General features: G+C 40.7%; 1 protein-coding gene across 2 annotated transcripts in view; it reads left to right on the top strand.

The window, feature by feature from the left end:
- Positions 1-25,899, top strand: part of PARD3B (par-3 family cell polarity regulator beta) — a 354,457-nt gene that overhangs the window by 145,107 nt on the left and 183,451 nt on the right. Inside the window, exons 1-7 of one of the 2 annotated variants that reach the window (XM_010213086.2) lie at positions 4,005-4,065; positions 5,727-5,757; positions 12,187-12,273; positions 15,627-15,752; positions 19,974-20,329; positions 22,407-22,546; positions 23,316-23,444. In XM_010213086.2, the coding sequence (XP_010211388.2) occupies positions 12,191-12,273; positions 15,627-15,752; positions 19,974-20,329; positions 22,407-22,546; positions 23,316-23,444 (834 nt within the window). In that variant the 5' untranslated portion in view covers positions 4,005-4,065; positions 5,727-5,757; positions 12,187-12,190. Of the gene's footprint in view, positions 1-3,976; positions 4,066-5,726; positions 5,758-12,186; positions 12,274-15,626; positions 15,753-19,973; positions 20,330-22,406; positions 22,547-23,315; positions 23,445-25,899 lie in introns of those variants that run through there. The other variant, XM_088523731.1, reaches the window with a different exon arrangement.

The following is a 25,899-nucleotide window of genomic DNA, read 5'->3' on the forward strand; positions in this document are numbered from 1 at the left end:
AGAGGATGATGTAGTTTAATCAGTAAGTGAAATGGAAGTATTGTGAGCTGTTTAAAAATACTTATCACGTTTTATGGAGGCAGAACGATTTAAATCAAGTAGACCGCTGGTGAAGTAAGAAATATGCAGTAACAAATACTGTAATCTTTTTCTTTTCCATTTGGTTTAGCAGCATTTTATTGCATGGCTTTGCATTGATTTTTGCATTGATATTGCAGGGATGTTAGATGGTCAAGAATTTTTTAATTTAAATAAATTAATTGTGGTTATAAATACACTGGTTTAAGTGTGACAGGTTGCATATCTGTTGGTCAACATCTCCTTCAGCCAGGTTCTGTAATGCCTTCTAAGAGCATGCTGATTTTCTGTTAGTGGTTGGTTTTGAAAAGATCTTTTTTATATTTTATTACACTAATTTGGAGTAAAGAAGTGATAAAATCAATTCCCCTTTTTTGGAGACATTATATATTCTTTTGCAATACTAAAGCACACCACTTGTATTTCGGGAAGCTTTTTTGGTTATTTGAAGTTGTGTGGGCAGAAAGATCATCTGATATTATCTTGACAGTGCAAGATTAGCTAAGCAGATGAAGTGCGGATATTGACACCAAGCTGCTCTTCATTTGTAGGAGCTGAGTGATTTTGAGCTTTGTATAACCCACGAGCAGTTGGTATTTGCAATTCGTAATTTTAATCTGTTCAGAGCCTCTTATTTTGTGTGTATTTTTTTTTCCACAGTTACAACATCTTGTATTCAGAAAGATGTCTTAAGAACAAGTTTGTGCCCATTGATAACTTTCAAGTATTTTTCTTGTCGGAGTGTTCTTTGGCCTTGAAATATCCTCTATACATTTTACTTAAAGGTATTTGGGGACCACATTTCAGGCAAAAATTAGGCCCATTGTGGATTTAAGGCCAAGTGGGGGGATTCTGGCACTGACTTCCAAACACTTTAAACCTTGTGGTTTGCCATGTTCTCCTGCCTGCGGTGCTGAGGTTACAGGAGTGTCGTAATGAAGGGGGCCGAGTTGAACAAAGTTTTTAGTCGTTTTAGAAACCTGTGGACACACGCTTGAATTTATGCCTTGATGACAGAAATGACTGTGGACATGCATTTGACTTTATGCTTTGGTGATAGAAACGACTGTTTTGTTCCCACCACACAAAACACGATGTTGGGAAGCCTTTCCGAAGGACGGAAACGGGTGTTTTTGTGGCCACCTCGAGGTGTGTGGTTTGGGGCTCGTCTTCCCTGTGCCGCCGCAGCGTTGCTCTTGTTGCCGTAGCTGAAGGTAAACACCTTCAGTTTGTAGCACCTACTAATTGGTTTGGGAATGTTGATGCAAGTGCTGAGTTTTAAAGCTAAAAATAGCGCCGAGGCTTTTGAAACTCACTCTGGCTGTCAGCAAGTGATCCTGTGATCCTGCAAGTGTTGCTAAAAGCGTTTGAGTTTTAAACAGGGTAATTAAAAGTGTCTGTTGGGAGAGCAGCAGATGAGAAGGTTGCGGGGGCCCTGGTGTCCCCTTGGCACCGGCGGGAGCGAACGGCGGCCTGTGCCGCGGCCTGGTGCCGGGGCCTCGCCTGGCCTTCGCTTGCTCCTTAACGCTGATGACCCCTGATGTCCTCCAGATACAGCACTGCCAACTCCCACCTCGGGGACCTGCTTTCACTTCTAACTTGTTCATGGAAGTCTCAGGTGAAGACCTTCTCCTTTGGGGTCTACCAGGTTTGGGTAGATACCATGTGTGTTTCTAAGTAATAAATCTTATTTACTTCCTTCATGTTTGTAGTTAGTGGTTGCCTTTTTGTACCCTTAGTCTCGACTTGAAGTTTTTTTGCAGTTGTTTTACAGAATTTGTGTTTCTCTAAACTTCTCATCTACTTCTGAGATTCAGCTCGGTTTAGTACTTGCTCAATAAGAATTGGTTCCCAGGGCTTGAGAAACTTCCATAAATGTGTGTCAAAGTAGACACTGCTTAAAGCAGAAGATGTGTGGCTGAAGGCTGCTGAGAGGGAATTGAGGGGATTAACAGCCCTTTAATAGACAGATTATTTCTAGAGCTGAGTCCTGTGGGTCAGAAGATGAACCCTACTCTTGTCTGAATATGCAAAGACCATCAGAAACTCTGAAACAGAATTAACGTAGTATTCACAGGGCTGTGTAGAGTGCAATGGGAGCTTTGGACAACCAGACATCTCTGTGGTGTAAGTATCACGTTGAGTGCCATGCCCTGAGCAGCGTCATGCAGCAGCCAGTGCTTTCAGGAATCTCGAGGATCTAGTTTTTGAGAAGCTAGTTGATCTGCAGCCCCCATGTGCGCTTGTGGCTTGGCTGTATTTTGAGCCTTCCAAAAAGGAGAGGCTTTTCAGCAGCAGTGTTTTCATCCGTTAGCTAATGATGGGCAGCTTTGCAAGGAGGCAATATTTGCTAATGAGCTTCGTCTGCATCCGTTATTTATTGCTACCAAGGCTTCATCTTTTTGTAATGTGAAGTCATTGTATAAAGATAGGGCGTTAGGTTTCTACTGCTAACTCATTACGTGAGGTTGGCTTCCTATTTCTGAGGTTAGTATGGTAGTATGTGATATAACGGGAGTTGCTTTTTGATATGCAATTCTACTGTGAAAACTGATGGGAAGAAATGTTGCTTATTCCATATATTTTGGGGGATTTTTGTGTGTGTGTTTGCGGTTTTATTTTTTGAGAGAGTTTTTCTGTTGCGTTAGTGACAGAAATTAGCTTGCAGTGAGCTGGATTGGCAATGGAGAGGAAGCCAACTCCAACTTACGTTCCCTTTAATGTACAAAGAAATTTGTGGCCAGTGTTATAGTGGCAGAAGCTCATAGGTGGTGTGTGATCCAGAAGGGAGTCCAGCTTGACGTGCAGTCCACTGGTTTGCTTGCAAAGCTGAAGGTGATGCCTTTTTAAAAAATGAACCACCACCAGCACCAACAACAACAGAAAAACCCCAAACTGCCTTGCTACTTTTAAAATGAAAATAAGCTCTACACTTCTCTGGGGGGGCTGCTGAAAATGTCAAAACTTGTAATACTGGCTTTGTAGAGAAATGCGGAATTTTAATGCACAATTTCCCCTAGAGTTTAAAGTTATTCCTGAGAATGAAATTACCTATTTCGTTGGCACTGTTCTTTGCAATTAATTTATAATATTGCTACTGTTTGTCTTAGGGCAGGTTAACATGGTAAGAATGTACACTGGAAAACTGTGACTGCTACAACAAAACCTAATTATTAACTTAAGTCTTTATCTAGTTAAGATCAAGCTTTGAATTGAATTCTCTTAGTGTGTTGACAGCTGAAGATTTATGTCTTCCAGTTCTATTCCTGTTGCAGAGTTGGCAGAAATGACCTCTCCAAAGAAGCTTTTTGTTACACGTTTTACTCTGTTTACATTATTGCCATGAGAGTTGCAATGAAGTACAGTACATTAAAGCTAATATATCACCTGCTGACAGTGTTCTTATCTCTTTGGTACCTCTTCCCCTCTCCTAGTATGGAAAAAAAAATGCAAACATAAAGAATCTAGGGATCAGGAAAAGAAAGTTCAGTAATAAAAGTAAAAGAGCTTTAGCATTAACATCAAGCCCTATGCGTACTGTATTTTAGTCTGGTCAAATGGTTACATAACTTCACTTTCTGATAAGTTGCTGTGAAAAGGCGTCTGCACCAGAGAGCCGCTACTAAGGGGTGGCAGGGGTGGAAGAAGCCTGTGCTGTAGGTCTGGCACAGGCCTGCAGCTGGCTTCATCCCTCCCCTCGCCATTTCTCCATGGATTGAGAGTCTGAGCAGCCCAGCAGGCTCTAAAAAGGTACAGGGAGAAGAGAGAGCAGCTGCTGACAGTACATAGCCTCAGGGCAAAATCACTTCTCCCCCCGGCCTCTTCATTTAATACAGCCGTTGTTTGAAATGCATAAATATTAGCTAGTTTCACAATGCGCACTTTGAAATCTCAACAGGGAGCTCCACTGGCCTTTGAGGATGGGGAGATGAGCGTCCCTGGACCCGCGGAGCTGCTGGCGTCGCAGAGGGCCCGACTGGCTGTCAGGTAGGAGCCCCTTCCTCTGGGCAGCCATTTTGGCGTCTCTATCGACGTGCGAGGCAAGGCTGGCGCCTCACCTGCCGCGTCTGCCCTGTGGTGTGCTCGGCAGCACCCCCACGTCCCCTTTCCCGTCCTAACCACGTGCTCAGCTCACGTCCTGAAGCATTTCTTTGCATGTGACAGTCTTTTACCCGGGTTGATGGATAGGAATGATTTTGACTTGCGCTGTTTGGAGTAAATGGGTCCTGGAGGCGCTGCTGTTGTATATTTTGGTCTTACTTGTGTTCTAATGAATCTTTTAAAAGTGTTCAATGTCTGAGGTAGAGGACAGTCTTGCATCTCAGTAGGCAAACTGCTGAACCATATGTTCCAAAAACAACCCTTTTTAGTTAAAATGACATTACAAATTTTGAAATGTAAAATTCCTTTTCACCATATTCTGCAGCAGAACTTAACTCTATGTGTATGCACTCTGAAAACTGTAACCAGTATTTTCTGTGTTTCCCTGTCTATTGCTTTGCTAGGGTAGTGAGATTGATTGCATCCTTTTCCTCTCCCTGTTTACACCAGACCAGAGATGGCCAGTGTTATAACTTAAGTTGTCAGTGGTTGCATTAACAGATTGGGAATCATCTTTTATTTTGTCTGGTCCAAATTTTGAGTGAAACTTAAATAAGCTTAACTGACTATATGATTGGAGTTGGAAGGAAAAGAAAAAAAACTGCTTTCAACAGAAAATTCAAAAATTTACCTTTGAGGTTCATTGTTTCCTGAAATGACAAGGAAAATTCTGACTGGGTGAATGGAAACAAAAGTAGCTTTGCTAAGTTTAGAACAAAGTGAATTGGTGATTTGTGTTGCACTGGAGTCACCTTTTAGAGTAGGGCAAGGAATTTAATTCTTTGATATCCCCCTAGGTTGGTTGTTGCAGGAATGTTACTAGTATTGTAATAGCAGACTGTCTAATGAAACTAAAAAAAAGTCACATGGGAAACTTAGACATAACAGCAAAGATGTTGCAATCAAATTCGCTTCTATTTTGGTGAAGGCAATTAATTTTCTATAATTCTGCAACTTATAGCCATTTGTCAAAATAAAATAAAACAAAAGCCGCACAATACACAGCACTGTGTATGTTAGAGCATTTATTTGCCCATGCCGCTGAGGGGGGGGGGGGGGGGCGGGGAACAGAAATGTTAATATGGTCATTTTTACCTAGAGCAGGTCTAGAGAAGAGGCATGGAGGCATATGCCCTAAGTCTGACAGGGAAGTCAGAGCAGGGACTCTGACTTTAGTCTTTGCATGGCCCATGCCAGGATCTTGATACAAATACCAAGTCTTGCTTGTGTCATCGTTCAACGTCTTTTTCATTTCTTCAGAGGGAACTCATCCATCTGATTGTTTGCATTCTTCCTCCCTCTTTGGAGCCCTCCCTATCACCTGCTTTGTATGCCATTCTCTAGTTCCTCCTCATGTGCCTGCTGAAACGGAGGGGTATTTTTAGATTGGTATCACCAGGACACAGAATTGGAGTGCTCTTCCAGCCCTCTGCACCTGCTGGGTCTCTGTGCTACACACTAACTGATTAGTGTTCATCACACAGGTATTGAACCTAGTCAGCTTAGTTGCTAATGTTGTTTTTCTTCTTTCTCTTTATGGAACATAGCTAAAGACTTCTACAGCTTATTTCACCTGAGGTAATTATTATGCATGGCCAAATATATGCGCTCATTTGCTCCTTTAGTGTCTTTGGATCTGTCAGTTTGTTAATGGGATTAATCAAGCTTTGCTCGTGCTATGCTCCTATTTGTTGTCCTTATGCTTTACTTGTGTGTTTTTGATCATCTGAGTCATCTTATGACCTATGCTGCTGTTTTTCTCTGAGAACATCTTGTTGCTTATAAAGTTACCCAAGTTGCTGTTTACACTTGGGAGTCATCAGTCGGAGCTTGCGGTGTTCCTTGCTTTAATCTGCGTGTGCTGATTCTGGTGGTGTCATTGGAAAATTTGGCAATGAAAAAGATCTCTGTGAAACATTCCAGGAATATTTAATCCCTGAAGCGTTCTCTCTGGCATGTCACATAACAGTTGATAAAAGGAATAGATTGTCTATAGATCTCTTAGGAGTTTTGGTGAATTCTGCCATCTTGGAGAAGTATGGAAGGAAAAGTGATGAAGAACGTAGGCTGGAACCCACCCAATTGGCAACTGAGTATCCAAGTATTGACCAGGGAGCGGGGGAAAAGCTGGTGCAGGGGCCAGGGCGGTACATTCCTAACTACCTTGCTGCATTCTTGTAATTCTGTTGGGAGATAAAACATGTCATTGTGAGCTGGATCCCTGCTGATAGACTGAAAGAACAGATTGGTCAAAAGGCAAAGCAGAGAGGAGTGGTGTTTCCTTAAGCACAGAACCCCAGAAAAGTGGTTCTGCTAGAACACACGTGCCCCCGGCGTGCTATGTTGAGGATGTTGAGATTTTTAAAAACACGTTTTTGCCTGAAAGTATACAAATGTGTAGTATGAGGATTTTTTTTCACAACATTTTGAAATATATTCAAATATAGCTGTTTGTAATAGATTCCAGTTTCTTGGAATTTAATGAATTTAGGAGGATGCAGAAACCGTTATTCTGTAGAACAAAGGAATTTGGTTTCCGTGAAGCTCCCTGGGATTTAAAAAATACACAAATATAAATGTTAAGGCAGGCCTGTTGCTTTTTCCTTAAAAGGAAAAGGGGAACAATTGTTTTTGAAACTTTTTTTTTTTTTTTGGCCAAAGTACTTTTTTCCATGAAGAATTGAAAGAAAAGAATGGTCTAACAATCGTGACAGCTTATCTATCTTGCTGGTATCTTAATTTAAATGAAACTAAGTAAATTATATCTTATAAGCCTCTTTATTAATAAAAACAGTTCTTTCCACAAATGAGCAAGCTAACATTTTGAGATATATTTTGTCTCTTTCTGCACTGTTCTTTCTGGAAAAATGTTATTCATAATACTAATTTGTGGGGGTCTCTTGTTACATTTCAGAGACCATGATGGACCACCAAGTCATGATTTCTTACAGGTCATTAACTCTCATTTAAATATGTCACGTTAAGTTAAATGATGTTAATGAAACTAATATTTCAGTCTGATTGTGAGCTGTTTCATGTTACAGAAGAAAGAAGAAAACCACTACTGTCTCTGCTGGTTTCACCTGAAAATATTTCTTCTTGCCATCCAGTCTGGTGATCATTGTGATATATAGCACTTAAGAAAAATAGTAGCTAGACTCCTTAACAAATTATCTGAAACTCTTCATCAGAGCACCAGCCTCCCTGAGGTTAGTGTCCCTCATCTAGCTGCATCCAATAATGGATGTTTGAGAGGGAAGCAGAAAAAATATATGTAATTAATATTCTATGATTTCAAAACCTATTGAAGTTAAAAGCTGCAGCCCTGACTCATTTTGTATTTCTCAGTTCCATGTGAAGAAAAACAGTTCATTGATTTAAGTAGGTAAAATAAAAAAGTTGTACCTTAAGTAAGTGAAATAAATGAGAAAAGTAGGAGTGTGGGCGACTTTCAAAAAATACTCAGATGCTAATCAGAAGGAAACTTATTTACGTGGACTCTCTTTCACTGTAAAAGTAGTGGAAAACTTTTCAGGGCCTTATCCTTTCTGCGCCTGGAAGTCTTGTCTTAAGTTTACTGAGAGTTGAGCTTTGTTGGAGAAGAGTCTTTAAATATTGCTTCATCAGCACTTTTTTAACAGTAAAAACAGAATTGATGACAATTTTCTGGTAACTTCTGAAGGTGATTTTTTTCTTCCTTTTTTAACTTTATATTTCCTAATAAGTGATATTCAGAACGACTGAAACCAAACAAAAACCATCTGTGTATAAAATCGGATATTTTTCCTTGCTTTCCTTTTCTGGACTAGGACTTAAAAATTTTATAGTAATAGCAGGATGTTTGCTAGAAATTTGTCATGAACCCCTAGAATTCGATCCCTATGCACAAAAGAGAAATACTGGTTTTGAAAAATTGGTTTCACAAAGTTATTTTTCAGTAAAAATTACTGCGTTAAGGAATGGTAAACATTAGCCTGTTTGGAAGTGGCTGTTTAGCTTTAGCAGTGGATTGGTTGGAACTCAGTATTTTATGCATAGATAATTCATTATGTGTTTTCATTATGCTCCATTTTGCTGCCTTCACACTTTGTTTTTAGCAGCAGTCAGGGTCACAGTTCTTTGGTTAAACATTGTAGATACATAATTGAGCATAACTACAGCATTCTGTCCTCCTCAGCTTTTTTCCAAACTTCCTTGTATCCTTCTGTGTCTGGTATTAGTCTTAGAGCACAGAAGCAGAGGTGGAGCAACTTGATCCGAAAAAAATGAAAAAAAGGGGGGGGGTTGGGACTGTTGCCTGTAGCCGGTGTGATTTGTCTCTAAATTTTTATACAGTTGATGTCATGAAAGTTAAATTTAGTATGGAAAAATCTGGATTTCAGTGGCATATTTGCTAGATTAGTAAATTTTGAGAGAGGATGACTAATTACTTCTTGGAACCTGAAGTTGGAGGATTCCAGCCTTATTCCGTATTAAGTATATAAACTTGGTGCATGAGTAATTGAAAGACCCTTTTCTCTTAGATGACAGTGAGCTTCACTGTGCCTGGAATACTCTTTTTTTTTTTTTTTTTTTTTTTTGACGCAGTTGCTTGCTTGCTCTCCTTGCAGTGTGCTCTCCATCACCAGATATCATTCAGGTTTTCTCATGGCTTTCATTATACTAACTCCAAGCAACTTTAGCTCCAGTCCCTCCTTTATGGTTTCCCTGTTCCTTTGGTGAGAGCTTTGAGCACTGGGTTTTAAAGGAGAAAGAAAGAAGAAAAGTGCTTTTTTGACCCCACTTGCTGGGCTGGCTCTAGAAGGCAGGCTCTGTTGTCCCTGGGAAAAGGGGTACAGCTACTATATTACCACCGGCAACTGTACAGTTTTAGTATATGAAATAAGTAGATATTCATCACCCTCTATTGGATAAAACCACATGTGTTTCCTTTTCTAAAACCCTGCAGTGCCTGGACGTTGCCAGAAACCCCGTGCTCCCCACCGCGTGTCATCCGCCTGTGCTCATGGATGCTTCACTCTCTTGGAGCAGGGGCTGGTGAAATATAGATCAGAAGGGGAGATCAATAACTTTATCTGTGAGCTCCCTGCATCTGAGTGACATTTCTTTGCCTCTTACTTGGCTGTGGTCAATGTGAGCTCCACAAAGCACATTCAGAGTTGCTGCTTTATGTTTCTGTTTGCAAGGACAGCATTGATGTCCTGGGCAAAGAGATTTTTCAGATACAGCAGCTTGTTAATTTGTACCTTTTCTTTAAAAAAAAAAAAAAAAAAAAAAAAAAAAAAAAGTGTGAGGGATTCAATGTGTTGCATCATTGTGTTGTGCCTGGGCTGTTGTTGCAAGTGTTGAATAGAGCTAAATTACAGAAGGCAAAAGAATAAGCCATTGGAATATATTTGATCTGTGCTTACTCGGGTAGTAGCTTCTTGTTGTGACATGTGCATGATGACAGATTTTTGTGTGGTAACCAAGGTGGAAAGGAGCTTCTCCCAGGAAAGTTTAGGAAATCCTGTCTTCAGTAAGTTGCAGAACAATTAATCCACCACAGGCTCCACCAGTTGTGTTCCCCAAGAGAAATCCTACCAAGATTCTCCCTGCAGTTAATAGTTTGGCCCTCTGGAGAACAAAAGCCAACTCCAAAATTAAAAATCATCTATGTCTGGACAGGTCTGTTTTAAGCATCAGTGGATTTAGTGGCTCAGATGAGGTTTTTGGTGTTAGTGGAAAGTTTGTACACACTTCTTTAGTTAACTCTTCTTCCCCGCCCACCCCCCGACATCGTATATTTGATGTTAATTCCTAATATTATTTTCAGGAGAGAGCTGCAGTATTTGGCAGGAAGGGCACCATCAGTCTGAAGATGAGGTTACAAAATTAGCTACTCTAGATATGCAGCAGCCCATTTAACTTTTGCTTTCTGTATTAAAAATGAAGTGTTGTGCATGTTTCCTGCGCCCATACCCGTATGTGCGCACACACGTATTCCCTTTCCTCGCTAAACTGTGCTTGTCAACGTTTTTAACAACATGCATGGCAAGCCTTCCTGACAAATGTGATAGACTGTGAAGAAGCTGGCAGAAATCAATAAACATCAAGCAATAAAAAATTTACATAGTAAATGATGATAGTTTCTTCAGGTTAAAAATCAATAGCACAGTGTCAACTGTGATCTTGGAGACAAGAGTCAGGTAATGCTCGCAGATGTTGTCTCTCTGCAGGGGCCTCAGAGAAAGGTTGTTTTTGAAATTAATGCACAATGGATAATGCACTGTTTGTTTTTGAGAAGATTCCTATTTTTCTTGGTGTGTAGCTTTTTTGTTAGATTTAAAAGTAAATTTGTAGATTGTCTTTGAGCCTGCTTATAGCTGTAGATACATTAACTTAAGATGACAGGTAAGCTGTCTATCATGACTGCCCTCAGAAAATTCCTATTCTGTATTACAGTTATTTAGGAAGACAGCTCTTCCCTGGAGGTACTTAAACAACCCAGGGTTATCTGGGGACAAATTTCATTTTTATTTATTAATTTATTTAATTTCTCCCTGTACAAATAAAAACTGATTCCCTACTGTTGATTATTTTCTTGATCTGTAGGCATTGGCCACGTAATTCCCTGGTGCACTTTGGTTGCAAATAAGTCCAAACTGTAATTAAAATAGCCTTTTAATTATAATTCTTGTCTACTAATAAGAGAATTGGAGGAAGTATGAAATGAAGCTGAAATAAGAATTAACTTCCAGCACATACTTTTTTTGAGGCTTTCTTTTTTTTCCCTGAGTTTTTGGTAGCTATCCTGATTAAACCTCAGCCTTTCTGCACAATTCCACAAGAGAGGAAAAAAAAAAAAAAGAAAAAAGAAAAAGTGATAACTAAAACTCTGGAAGATGCAGAGGTGTTTTGTGAGGAGGTCCCTGCCAGGCTGTGAAGGTGGGGAGACAAGGAGGGCAGGCGGCAGCACTGGGACGTGCCCGCTGCTCGTGCTCCTGCTGTCAGCACGGTCCTACCCAAACCTTTTACGCCGGCAGCAGCGGTGACCTGTTGTTCAGGCATGGTCTGTTTTGCTTTAGCGGAATAAAAATGCACTCCAGTGACAGCCTCCTGGGAAGAGTAAATTACAAAAGGGCTCAAAGGAATATTATATGAACTTGTGTGCCAATTCTGTGCAATATTTAGCTGAACAAGATAAGGGTTATGGTATCTAGGCCACGTCACTTCTAACCAACCAGTGTGCCACTGAGTAAAGGCTCTCCACTGAACCTGACTGCTTTATTAGCAAAGCTGTGCTGGAGCGTGTCGTGGATCCCTTCTCCTGGGACAAGGGCTTGGAGGGGGGACCTTGTGGCCACAGACAAGGACAAGGGCAGAGCTTTGTGTCGCCTGAACCACTTGGCCTGAGGTGACGGGAAACACCGGCCTGTGCCCCCCGGCTGCTGTGGAGCTTGCAGGCCGGCCTGGGTGCCTGCTCTCTCCAACGGCCATGGCCGGGATCGCGGGAAGGCCGCTGTTGGGCCGTTGGCCTAAAACACGCCGTGAAAACGGGAGCCGCATGGCCACCACGCAGCTCTGCTGCACTGCGGCCCAGTCTGGGGCAGGGAGCTTCCTCCCAGCTCCCGCTCCGCGGCGCGTTCCGCAGCCCGTGTGGGGCGCTCCGGGGTGAAACATGTGCGAGCGACTGTGCGGAACCAGAGTTACAAAAATCACTTTATTCCCAGCAGTGGGCTAGTTAAAACCACCAACAGCCGAGGTACTAATGTTTATTCCGGTTAATTTAAGGATTGACTTAGGAAAACATTCATATTGGTGTCTTTTACCTTTTCAGGGTAAATCTAATCTACCAAACCCAAGAATTTGTTAGCCATTTTCCATTTCATCATCTGTTATATGCGTTAGCTCTGAGCCTAACATCCTTTGGCTGTGTTTCTGCTATTAGATCAAATGACAAAAGCTTTTTAACATTTCATATGATGTTTCACAGTTTTTTTTCTGTTTCTCTGTGCTCTTTTTTAGTGAAATGACAAAAATAGTGGAGATTTCTGGAGAAGGTGGGCCCCTGGGGATCCATGTGGTGCCCTTTATTTCATCTTTGAGTGGAAGGTAAGGTGGTCTCTGTTACCAAATTGTTTATTTTCCGAGTTACGTACTAAGACCCCTGTAATAGCCTGTTTGTCCCTTCAACCTCCTCTGCTTTTCTTCTCCAAATGGTGCACCAGATTCCTGCAGAATACTGCAGCCCTTCTTAATGACGTATCAGACAAGTTCAAAAAAATAAAGAAAAAGTGCTTGCCTAGTCATGCCTTACTTTTTTTTTTGTTGTTGTTGTTTTTTTTTTTTTTTTCTTTCTCCAAAGCCACCTTTCAGATTTGGTTGTGTTGCATTTATAGAATGTGTACTATACCGTGAACTTTTCTTTGTCTCAATACAATTACTTTAATTATAAATGATTGAACATAGTCTCTGGAGATCACAAAAGCCTATTATAGCAGCATGCTCATATTGATGTACTGTAGTTAAGACTGTGTCAGCATTTTCATTATAACTGTTTTCCAAGCTATGTAACTCAGATGTGAAATTTTGTTCTAGGCTAAAATTTGACATGTGGAGATTCAGCCAGAGTTAATTTGACACTGGCAGTCCCAAATAAGAGATTGGAAATTGCCAATGCCGTAAATGACATCACCATGTAGTAAAATGGATGCCTGTGACACAGAGGCAATTATCATTGCAAACGTCGGAATTGTCTAATCCTTAAATATTTCCATACTCATCAACTTTTATGTTGAACAAGCGGATGAGTGGATTTGATTGCCTCACGGATGTCTGTGGGTGCAGACATCTCCTTGACAAAATCCGAGGTTGAGGGCAGACCCAAAGTCACACAGAATGTTTTATTTCCAATTGTCCTCCTGCTGCCTGCCCAAATGTCCTGGCCAGCTCGAGAAGAGAGTTGGTCCAGGATGGGACATGGGGAGGGCCAAGCAGTGTCCTGGGCTCTGTTGCAGGCTGACGGTCTTGCCTACGGCTTGGCAAGTGGTGTTTCTTACCTGTGGTGGAGTGGAGACAGTGTTTGCTTGTACTATAGGCGTAGGCACGCCATAAAGGTTGGAGACATGCATAGGGTGTTTCAAGATTCTGAGATGGAAGATTGGACAAAACGGCAAATATTGAAGTTAATAATTTCTGTCAGAGTAATGTGTTGCTTTCTTGAAGTCTCACCACATGCATCATGTGGACCTTTAAAGATGCCCATGAAGAAGCAGTGGAGCTCCTTGACCTACTTTTGTGTGCATGTTAATATATATATATATATATATATATATATATATATATATATATATATATATTTTTTTTACAATGACTCTCCTCAGTGCAATCTATATATATATATATATTGTTTTTTGACAGGCCACTTGTTTAACCAATTCTCTTGAAATTTTAATGACCTTTGGCAGAACCATACTGATTCTGTTGTAAAAGTTCTGAAGTGACTTAAATCATTTGTCCCTCCTACTTAATCAAGCCTGAGACTGCTGTATAAACTTAAGCTCCTCAAACCATGAGAAAGTACAGAAGAGCCTCTTCTATTTCTATTAGTGATACAGTGCGGTTTATGGGAGCACGCTGGCCATGACTAGCTGGTCTGGTATGTCAGTTGTAAACTGTTATCTTCTAATAAGGTAATGCTGGCTTTATACAGACCTCTTGCTGCTGTAAAGCAATTTTTTTTTCAGAGGTAGTTAAAGCATTTTACTAATTTACAAAATCTTAGTTTGCATATAAACTAATTGAAATAATTTCTTCCCGTTCTTTTGCACTTGGGCATTATTAGGACAGGAAAATAAAAGTGTGTTAGAAGTGCGTTGTTAAAATAATGCCAAAATCGAGTCCGTATAAAATAAAGTAATAGAGTAATGAGTTTAAACAGCCACAGGATACTTGACTCAAGCTGCTGGTTCACATAGCACAGTGCACATAAGGACTTTCAGACCAGTGGGTGTTTCTGTGCTGTTATTTTGGGTGCAGCATCCGGGCACAATGGGTTAGTGAAGACTAAATTCCTTTAATTTACTACTTTTATTTGCTTATATCGTCACCTAATTACATTTAGTTAAGTCTTAGTATTTAGCTTGTTGGTGATAGCTAGTTGGATGTCTCTACCATCAGTATGGTTAGGGCATCTCAGCACCACTGTCCCTCTGACTTGGTTAGCAAAGTGTAACGAAGGTTGGGTCAATCGTCATATGATGGAGTTTTTTTTTAGGTTGGGGAGATGTTTTGCAAAAGTAGCATTCAGTAGGAATCAAGTTCTCTTTTGAATTACCTTTATTTAGACCTAAGCACGAGTTTTTAAACTTTATTCTACAATTAACTTAAAATCAGATGCACAGTGAATATACTGTCATTTTAAAATAGTTAATAGGTTGCTGTGAATCTGTTGAATGGACTTAATTACTAGGGGCAGTAATGAATCTGAGAAGTACAAGACTTGTATCGTGATTGGAGTGCTAGCAAAGTTGGAAATTGCACATTAATATTTTATGGAGCAAAACCAATAGAAAATCGTCTGTAAAGGTCATCTGTCCTTGCTAATGTGATATGGAAATTTAGTGGATAAAAATGGGTTATAAAAGGTCTTCACAAACATGGAGTTGTGGGTTATTTGGGAGATTATATTGGCTTTACTGCATACATCTGTGCTGGCTGCAGTCTGCATTATATAGGGAGGTCAGAAATACCCTAGTGGTCTCAGCAGAGTTACCCACATGGGACTATTGCTCTACCCGTGCTCCCTGGCTTAATGTATTATCCAAGGTGTCTGTGCTGCACCCTGGGTTGCAATTTGTATGTAACCTGCTTAAAAAACGCCTTTGAATTTTGATGTGGTGCTGCTCTGCAGAATAGGTGGGTAGTATTGCTCTCATTTATCAAGACACAGGCTTTGGGAACTGCAAGATTGCAGAGAGTTTTCAAAGCTTGTAGAAACTTTTCTTTTTAATCTTATTGTAATGCTAGCTTAATTTATTGTAGTCTAGTTAGACATTAACTTTTAATCTGTTTGTGCTTTGCTTTGAAACAATTTTATTTTACCTTTTAGTGACAGACATGTGCTGTATAAACTGCTTTTAAATATTGACTAGATGGGGAGATCTGGATGTTTTCTTCTGTTTCTCCAAGTGTGACCTAAAGGACTAATGTTTCCTGCAGTTCCACCAAGTAATATAGCTTTAGTGTCCAACAATTCATCTTGGTGTTTCTTGGAGTCCCCAGCCTGGTAATGAAAGAAAGAGCAGGAAATCTTTCTTTTAGATTAAGCACCTCATAATGTTCTGCTTATAGTTTATCTACTCTCCTCTACAGTAGAGATTTATGTCTCTTTCTGACTTGTGTAAGTGCCTACCAACAAAATAAGGAGTCAACACTTTTTTTTTTTTTTTTTTTTTGCCTTTTAGGATGCTGGGACTCCTGATCCGTGGGATTGAGGAGAACAGCAGATCTAGACGTGATGGGCTTTTCCATGAAAACGAAGGCATTGTGAAAATTAACCGTGTGGACCTTACAGACAAAACCTTTGCACAGTGAGTGCTCTCTTATTGCTTGACCAATAGTTTTAACTAGCAGAAGTTTATACAGTGCTGTGTTTATTGATTACCTGAGGTGATTAATATTTATTTAAAATAAAATACGTTTTTATTTTAAAGTAGATTTTTTCGGAAACTTTCTTTTCGTGCACTGGTATTTGAGGAGCAGCATCTTCTTGTAGTCTTGTAGTGAACCTTTTTGGCCTTTAATTTAAAGAATCTTCACTTTGTATTTCTTCCCATGCTTTTCTATATATTCCTGCAAATTTGTTCCTCTCAAGACATTCCAAATGAACTTTGGGGCATATTTCCTTGTTTATTGCAGATGATTTTAATGAAACTATATTTTTTTTGGTGCTGTGGCTTTTACAGCATTCAATTTTTTGGGAATACTAGTGCTGTCAATCTGATTGGTTTAGCTAAATAGTAAGTCCTACCTTTTATGGCTTTTATTAGAAATCTGTAGACATTTATCTATGAAATTTCTTTAAGTAATGGGATGCTTTGGCTGTGAATTGATGTGACATTGCTGCAAAAAGAAGAGCCTCTCAAATTTCAGATATTTGCTGTAGTAATTAAGTAGCAATTTGTTTTTACTCTTAATCCATATGTTTAGAGTAAGTGATTCCTGATGTAACAAAATCATAATTCATAATATAACAAGAACTTATAAAGCTCTCAAGGGAGTGGAAGCTTAATTTCCTAAACAGGAAGCCAAATGTTCAAGGTTTCTAGACTAAAATCTGGTACACAATTTATTCATTATGGATACATATTTGCAGCAGAGGTGTGGATAAAACCGCTGGAGTTGTGTAGCAGGTATTACCTGGTTCCCGTGGCTCTGATTTTGCCTCCTGATGCATCATCTACTTGCTGCTTTTTGAGTACCTGGTGGCGAATGTGTTCTCATGTGTGCTAGCACCTGGCTTCTGGTACGTGTCATACTCTTCTGTATGACAAAATTTCTGTATAAGATACCAACTTTAATAAAAGAGGATATTTTCTTGAGATTTCCCCCCTCTCCATGCTGGCAGAGGGGAAAATATTCCTCTGGGACTTTCATCTGCTTCATTCTACCAGGTGTTTACAGGGGATGCAAGGAAACCGTCATCTGCTGAACCTATTGCTCAAGTCTCCTGCCACTCAAGGGCCGTCAGGGCACTAACGTGGTTAATCACAGACCTAGGGAAAAATTCTTTTTATCAAAACACCTAATCATGAGTGCAAGTAAAAAGTGTTTTGCCCCTTGCCCTGTGGACCATGGGTGTCAGTGAAACCTCACTTAAGGAGTCTGCAGAATGTAGTCATATTCGTCAATAGATGCTAAATCTGTGCAGAGGTTTGTGGTCCCTTGAAGAAACCCACAAATCAAAGATTTTATAACTGTTATAAGTTTACATTCAAGTCCCTTTGAAGTTGATGAGATTTAACAGTATGCCTAAAATCATGTGTTTGAGAGGTTGGCTTAAGCACATTGAATTGCTGAATCAGGGTCTTTGGGTCTCAGAATGAAATGTTAAATTACATTAAAAAATCTCCTGTTGTGTAATAAATGACTTTTTAAGAAATTATCTATGGGAAGAATGATTTTGACGAGTATAATGAATACGTTTAAAATGGAAAATGAAAATTTAGCAGAGCTAAAAAATATTCCAGACTTCAGTATTTGAAGAGCTGCATTGAGAGCAAAGGCATGGGGATGTATAGAGGTGTAGTGTTATTTAGGTCAGAATACAAGTGTAGATTATTCATTGCATTATGAATCTAGAGATAGTACAGCAGTGGTATGGTAGCAGCTATAACCCTGCTAATTAGTTTAATAGTGTAGCACCTTGGACAGAAGTAGTTGATAGCTTTATACGAGAATACTGAAAAGTTAAACGGAAGTTACAGGAATAAGCTGAGGACGGTGAGTCAGCTAAGGGATATGAGATTGAGAGTTTACTTTCTATACTCTTATATAGAAATCGATTTAAAGTGTTGGTCACCTCACCTGTGCTGTTCTGTAATGAAGGTGTATCCTTCTCAAATGAAGTTTTGTCTGGATCAAAACCTCCTTCGGAATTGTGTGTGCCTTTTTGTTTACAGCTCTGCTGTGTGCTTGGTGCTCTTTTCACAATGCAAGGAGATTTGCAGAAGCCTGAGCTGGGAGCTGTGTGTACAGCAGAGGCCTCGAGAAATGGTCTTTTCTCTGGGATCTTTGGAAGTGCTGCAGTGATCTTTTCTGTTCCCTGTCACTTCCCCTGGAAAATGAGAGATTCGGGACACTTGGCTTTCTCCAGCATTGTCAGACGTGGGGAAATGGAAGGGTATTTACAGAGACAGACTTTATTTCAGAGAAACTAATCTCCTTAGGCAATCCTTCTGTCATCGGGAAAGTGAAAGAGAGAAATGATTAAAAGCAGAAGCCCATCTTAGTTTAAGTCCCCTGTGGAGAAGCCTTACGTTATATTAACAAGCAGAGGGGTGCGATGGCATGGACGTGGAGAGGAAAAGTGCAGGCAACGGGGCCTTGATGCCTGCAGTATGTGTGTTTAGCAGATTGGACAGGGGGGATATTTTGGACTGACTCTAAGGGGGTCTTGGGCTTTTAGGTGGCTGTTGTGAATTGCCTCCCCTGCATAACATCTGGCATCATTTCTGCTTGCTGACCATGGAGAAGGGCTGCAGGAAGGAGCCTTCCAGGCTGGAGCTGATCCTAGCGGGATCCCCTTTTAGCAGCAGCAAGGAGCTGGTGTCCCCCGGCCTGCTGACACAGAACCAGCCATCAGGGGCTCGCACGAGACGCAGATCTGGTGTTAATGTTGAGCCGACAGTCCCTCATGATCTTTGCAAAGCTGCTTTAACAGCTAGTGGAGACAGTTGCAGTCTGTGTTTCTCCGTCGTGGTTTGTTTCAGTGGAGGCTTTTCCAGCCTTGCTCCTGATGATTGCTGCTTCTGCAGCTGTAAAAGCATCAGCCTACTTTCAGTATTCCCATGTTTATAATTTAGAATCTGGGGCTGTTGGTCTGCTGCTTCATTTGCTGTTAATCTATTCAATTACATTCTGTTGTGTTGCAGAGTTTTTAGCGCCTCTTTTAATTGAGTCCCTTACTACTTTAAAGTATGCAGTCGGGGTCTCAGGAAATGTAGATTTCTCCATCCATTACTTTTTCCCTTTGAAGTGCAGCCAGTTATTTTGCCCCCAAAGACTGCATTTAGGCTTTCCCACAGGATGGCTTCTGTTATTTCCACAGTTTTCTGTTTGAAGGCCCTTATATTTTCCCTTTTATATATTTAAAATATTCATCTCCTGAAACTGAGTTGTTAAATTACCTTGTAGCATTGGGCCAAGCAGCCCCTTGAAAGATGAGGATGAGGGGAGAGAAAACACAGTTAAGATTTTACATCCTTACGCTGCGCATACAGTAGCTCCCTTATCAGGATAAGGTCTGTCCTGGGAAACCTTCATGGATACACACAAGTGTGTGCAGCCTGCAGCTCCTGTGGACACACTGGGACAGGTACAGTTCTGTAATCTAACCCGTGGGAGCGGTGCTGGGAAGAATACCACCCCACGAGGCTCTCCCCACGGCCTTTGCTCCCCAGGGAATGCCAAATACTCAGGTGGTTGCACCTTCTGCATCACGGGGCTTCTTCTGAAGATGCCGTCTGTCCTATTCCCTCGTCCTTACCCATTGCTGCAGAATCAGTCCACAGCTGCATTAGGGGTGGTGAAGGAGTTTGAGAGCTGCTCAGGCTCTGCTCAAAAACTGGAGGCCTGAAGTTTCTCGGTGAGTGTGTCCGCCAGTGGCTGCTGTTGACCAGAGCAATGGGTTGTCAACAGGATAGCGTGTGTCAACCGGAAAATACAAAACAGGCAAACACCAGAAAGTTGTAACCTGTGACTTCAGGCGTTTTTTGGTGAGCTTTGGCTGACCGAAGCTCCTTTCTCTTGATGCGCTGAATAATGAATTGTCTTCATTTGTTTATTCGGGCTGATATGTTTTCATAGCAGCCTACGGATCCTGCTGGATCTGCTGGCCTACTTGAAATGTAAGGAAATGCTGTACTACAGAAATCTGATTTCATGCTTTTAGAAAAGGGACCCTGTGGATTGGAAGGTATTGTTGTTTCTTCATATTTAAGATAGATTTTTGTCTTATTCTTTGTAAACAACTTCAAACTTTGCCCAGATTTTCTAATTTGTTACGTGATTTTCATAACTTTCTTTTACAGGGCTCAGGACATCTTCCGTCAGGCAATGAAGTTTCAAAATGTTGTCTTGGAAGTTCTTCCTCCTTATAATCGGGACCAATATGAAAAGTCAGTCATTGCTCCCCTTTTTCTGGATAACGAAGAAGGAGTTCCCAAAACAAAGATTCCACCTCCCGTTCATCCAAAACCCACCCTAAAAACGATTAAACTTTCTGGAACGACGGGCTTGGAGGCAGGTGTTCAGGCAGCACTGCAGCAGGCTAAGAGCCCCAACCTCCCACGGCTGTGCAGAAAGCCGTCCTCACCCTCGCTGTCCCCCCTGCTGGGCTTTGGCAATAAAAGAAATGCAAAGAAAATAAAGATAGACCTGAAAAAAGGTAAGTCTTTGGAAATGATGAGGTGACTGATTCTGTATCAGGCTCTCCTTACTGGTACTTTACCTTTTAACTGAGTTAGTGGCTTAAGAGTATAAGCAAGTTCACTAACTTTTTTTTGTTCAAAATAATTGTTTTCGAATACTTTGGAGAATTTCTTTGTGTTCTCTTTTGTCTATGTTTGAAGACGCTGTTGTGGAGACAAGAGGATAAAGGAGACTTAACATTAGTGTAAAGCCGTTGCACCTTTTGATAGCAAAAATTACCAGAAAAGGAGAGGGGAAAAAAAAAAAGGCTTTAACTACAAAAGCCTTAATGACATTGTAGCCCAGAAGGAAGAGGAGACAGAAGAGTGTCAGTGAGTCCTGAGAAGGCCTGAGGAACGTGGCCCTAAGCAGGAGAAGCAGAGCAAGCAGCAGATCTGTAATGCAGAATACGCCAAAGTGCAGAGCGGTCCCCGAGATCTGCAGGCTGCCGCAGAGACTTTGCTCTGATGAAGCCTTCTAGCAGTGAAGGCTCCAGAAGTGCTGCTGAGATCCCCTCCTCCCTTCACACAGGCCATGGTATTTTCCCCAAGTGTTAACAGTAGCGTTCTCAAAAGTTGGCTTTCCTGGAGATTCTGGGTGCATGTTATCCAGAACTACTGATCATCTCTATTCCTGAAGAGCTGGAAGGTGTTTCTTTAACAGCATGGGATATGAATATAGGTGTCTGGCCTTTTTTGCAAATAGAGAATGAAAGTTTAAACCAACTGCTACTGTTTCTTTAACTTTTTTTTTTTTTTAATTAATATCGGCTCATTGACCAGTACTTCTGGGACATTCTTTTAAAGATAGGGTTGTGTACACTCCTCTCTATTTTGTGCTGTCCAGGTGGTTTTCCACAGATTTACCTTTGTCCTTTCCCTTTTTATTTTCCGTAATCCTTTTCTTTACATCTGTATCTATTTAGCTATCAGCATCCCTTTTTAGTGTGTATATTCTTAAATGCTGCTTCATGCAGATGCCTGCCTTTGTATGGAACAGCAGGTTTGTGCACATCTAGTAAAATGTGCTTAAGTAGATCCCAATTAGCATTCATGTTTTCTGTTTCTTTCTCTGATTTGGCTAAGAGCTAAATTTGATGCTAGAAGTGGCCCTTTTAAAAAATGTCTAACTTTATTCTTTTGACACATAATGAGTGTAATCAAGCTGTCATTTCTTAATTTTTGTTATTTCTTAACTTAAATCAATCATTTTTACTTCTGAACTCTTAAGCTTTGTGTTAACATAAAACCTACTTCAGAGTTTCCCTATGCTAGATGTAATGCTTTTGATTTTGAACTTGTAATTTATATTTTTAGAAATGATAGAAATGTGATACTGATAGGATGAGATCTCCAGAAACACGAATAGCAATCAAGCTGCTCACTGTAAAGAGATTTTTATGGACTTTGCTGCTCTTGGATGCATTATAATCAATACCAGCTAATGCTGATTTTACTACCTAATTCTTTATTTGCTAAAACATCTACCTATTAACATTTGGGGTTGTTTATTTCCAAGGTATAAATGACTTCACTAATTGTAGTTTTGAAACACACTTGTCCTTTCTTGAAGCATGTATGTAGTCAGCAGGTTTGGCGTTCAAATCTAGCAATAGTCGTGTTTGTCCACTTTTCGCTGAGATTCATAAAACCAGCGGAGTTGTATTTATGCTCATAACTAAGCAATTCTGATTGCTTAGCTACAGCACTGACACTGATGTGAAGGCGGATTCTAAAACCACTTAAAAGGTGTTATCTTTGATACAGAACAAATGGGAACTCCTGCTTTAATGAGAGTTACCCAAAAGCATTTCTGATCGTAACCCTGAAGAGAGGATTTGAGCATGTGTGTCCTGACACGGATGTATTTCTACTCTGGGGGCATGTAGAAAATATGCTAGTTTATAGCTTTGTTTGTTTATTTTCGGTTTTTAAGAGCTAACTTGAATGAGTATCTGTGATATATATGTTATTTACGTTGATTGCTTAGTTATTTTAATGATCCTCGTTTGTTTGTTGAAATTTATGTTGGGAATTCTTTATCTTATCTTGTAGGTCCAGAAGGACTTGGTTTCACTGTGGTTACCAGAGATTCTTCAGTTCATGGGCCTGGTCCTATTTTTGTGAAGAATATTTTACCAAAAGGTGCAGCAGTAAAAGACGGTCGTCTACAGTCAGGAGACAGAATCCTGGAGGTTAGAATAAGCATCCATTTTATTTGCACAGCTGAGTATCCGTTGCTGGTTTTTACATATATATTTTATTTCCTAAACCAGCTACTGGTATGATGAAAATTTACTGACCTTAGTGAAAAGGCCCCTGGCTTGCTTGCTGTTTGTCAACAAGTGCGTTGCACCCCAACTTGGAAACAAAGCGACCTGTTCCCAGAAGGGTGCAGGCCTGTTAGAACACAGGAGATTTGATATTCGTGTTCTTAAAGGAGATAAATATCAGTTTAGGGAAAAAAAAAAAAAAACACATTTTTTGCCTTGGCAGCCATGTCCTAAAAAATCTGTGATTAATGTTCAGGGTTTCTAAGTACTCATCTTAATACAGTTGGGTTCAAATTGAGTCACTTAAATTGCAAGAAATCTGAAAATGTTATAATTCATTGTCTAATAGGTTACTTCTACTTAGTAACCTCAAAAAGCTCTTAAGATAAACAATTTTAATAATACTTAGGCCTTGTTTTGGTACTTTTCATCTTCAAAGTGCTCTGCAAACTAATTAAGCCTCACAAACCCCCTGCAAGGTGGGAAGTGTCATAAACTTGCTTTAACAGATGGTGAAAACGAGCAAAAAAGGTTAAGTGATTTGTGCAGGGCCAGAAGGGGAGGCAGTGAGGGAATTGTTGCCAGTTCTTTGCTGTCAGTCACTGACTGACAACTGTCCTGGAGAGGGGAAAATGATTTAAAAAAAAAAAAAAAAGGAATGTTTCAAGTTTTTTGGTCTTCTGTGTCTTAGGTGAACGGCCTGGACATCACTGGCAGGACCCAGGAGGAGCTGGTAGCTATGCTGAGGAGCACAAAGCAAGGCGAAACGGTGTCCCTGCTCGTGGCTCGCCAGGAGGACGCCTTTCTACCTCGAGAGCTGGTGAGCGTTAGAATTATTTCAGTTCTGCTCTTCAAGAGAAATAACATGTGTTAAGCTTGGCCCAAGAAATAGAAGTGAACAGTTGCTGGCTGAGAAAGCCGATGAAGGATGACTGTATAAGACTTGTGCTTGAGAAGTATTTACGTTTGATTTGAGCCACTTTAGATACAATTGCATGAAATTTGATTTTCCATCCTAGAAGTGACATCATGAGCATAACTCACAGGGGCTATTGTAAACTAAGTTTGTAACTGTGAGGTCAGGCACAAATGAAAGCGGATTCTCATTCAGAAAAGCAGCAACCTTTAAACCTAGAAGTTGGAAGTGTTTGTAATGATTCCTGTTGCTTATCAGTAACGAATGATGGTGGCTGCCCCCTGGGTGATGCGTCTCCTAAGCCCGGGAAGCCAAACTGCATGAGGGTTAGAAATCCATTATATTCCTCACAAATTCTGGAAGTAGGCTTTTCCTTGGCTGCTATTTTTGACTGAATCAAAGAAAATGGAACAAAAGCAAGCATGCAAGAGCATATCTTAAGTGCTCAATTTTCACTTTTTTATGATAAGGTGAAATTGTGTTCCCTTTTGTCTCAAATAGCCATAGGAAGGTTGCATTAATGTAAAAGTGCTATCTGATACATACTTGTTTCCCCTCAAAGAAGGTCATCTCTTTAGATGCCTCTTCCTTATCTTGATTGATGGGTATACTTGACCTTTCATTAAGAAGTCCTCAGGATAAAGGAAGGACAGTGTTTCCTGCTTTTGTCTCACTTTATCTCTTTTAAAGAACACAAATGGCTTTTTCTTAAGAACATGTCTTCTCCCTTTTTGCTTTTCCTTTAACTTTAAACTGCTGGCGTGGTCTCCTGCCACAGTCCACTGGGTGTTTTCTCACAAGGCACGGCCAGCAGCCTCCCTTTGCTCTGGTGTCGCGTGCCCGTTGCGTGCGGCGGGATGGGCGGCTCGGAAGCGGGAGCGTGGGTTGGGGTCTCACGTGCCCCTTGGCTCTTGTGCAGCTGGTGGCTGCTGGTTCCTGTACATCCGCTCCTGCCATGGAGCATGCGGGAAGTGCCTGCTCAAAGCTGTTTCTGTTTCAGCTTTCCTTTCTGATTGAGCAGTTTAAGGAGGATAAATAACAGCAGGGTAATTCCAGTGCTGTCCCAGGTTAATTAGCTGTTCCTTGTCAGTACTTCCCGGGGTAGCAAAGTTGAAGGCTCTGTTTAGAAAGTCCTTGAGCTGTGCAGCCAATCTCTGTGTGAAAGTGGGGCAAGTTGAGCGCTGAATCGTCCTTCTAGGATCTTTTTCCCACCAACTCTCCTGAGTAAAGGCTTAGTTTTCATATGGCTACGCATCAAAAATGTTTTTTCCTTGCAGCAGTCTAAGTTATAAGATACTTCGCTTGGGAAGTGTGGGAGTTTAAGTGTACAGTCATGTTTTTTCTCTTCTCTTTCCCCAGCATGATTCTTTACCACCTTAATCCAAATTATCTTGAAAATCCTGGTGACAGTGGGTGGGAATAATGGGCTATGGAAATGTAAAAGCTATTTATAATTTTTACATGCCAGGTTTGCCTGTTATTAAATTCTAGCCCTTATAGCAAGGATTAACTACCTTTCAAAAGGTGAGTTACTCTTGACTGGCATGATTGAGATCCTGTAGGTAGCCACATTTATCCTGCTGGCTTGACCTTCACTTAGATTGCTTTCCCTGTGCAAGAATGATGCACTGGTGGTGGCCCTCATGCTGTTAGTGATGGTGTGTGAATTCTAATACTGCTCTGGATTTCTTATTGGCCCAATCGAGCAATAAGAAAATGCAAGTTGCTACAGTACATCAGGTAGCTTTATGGAACCAGTCCTTTTAAATTCCACACCTTTCAGCAGCATTTGTTGCTCACTGCAAAAGTGTGGGTCGCTATACCACTGAGGTACCAGATGTTGATACTAACATGCTGCTTGGTAGAAATCATGGGGCATCTGAAAACAGCCTCAGTAGAGATGAAAAATAAACTAAAGTTGGTGTAATTTTCTGCATTTTTTGTTTGCTTGGGGTTTTTGTTTTGGTTTGGTTTGATTTTTTTTTGGTTGTCCTTAATAGTGTATTAGGTTAATCCTCTACTACTCAAAAGTTACAGAGCTGTATTGATCAAAGAGGAGAAAAGAAACCAACACTTGAAATGTTTTGGAAGGACAATGGGTAATTCAGGAGTTTTTGAGGACAGCTATAATTGCAGATGAGACTATGTAGATTATATGCAGTTTACCTGAGCATGTACACACGCAAGGTGAGAGGGCGGGAGGGTGATAATGCCTGGCAATAACAGAGTAATTGCCTCATATCCGACTCGTCCTCCAGGGACTCAGATATAATCTGGGATGCTTTCCTTAGCTTCCCTGCTACAAGGAAGAGGAGAGGCTGCTTGGTAATGAGCACGCTTTCCACAGCTTCCTGCAGCA

The sequence above is a fragment of the Tinamus guttatus genome, unplaced genomic scaffold (assembly GCF_059628265.1).
Source record: "Tinamus guttatus ecotype Peru unplaced genomic scaffold, ASM5962826v1 Tinamus_guttatus_pri_ptg000197l, whole genome shotgun sequence".
Taxonomy (NCBI): domain Eukaryota; kingdom Metazoa; phylum Chordata; class Aves; order Tinamiformes; family Tinamidae; genus Tinamus; species Tinamus guttatus.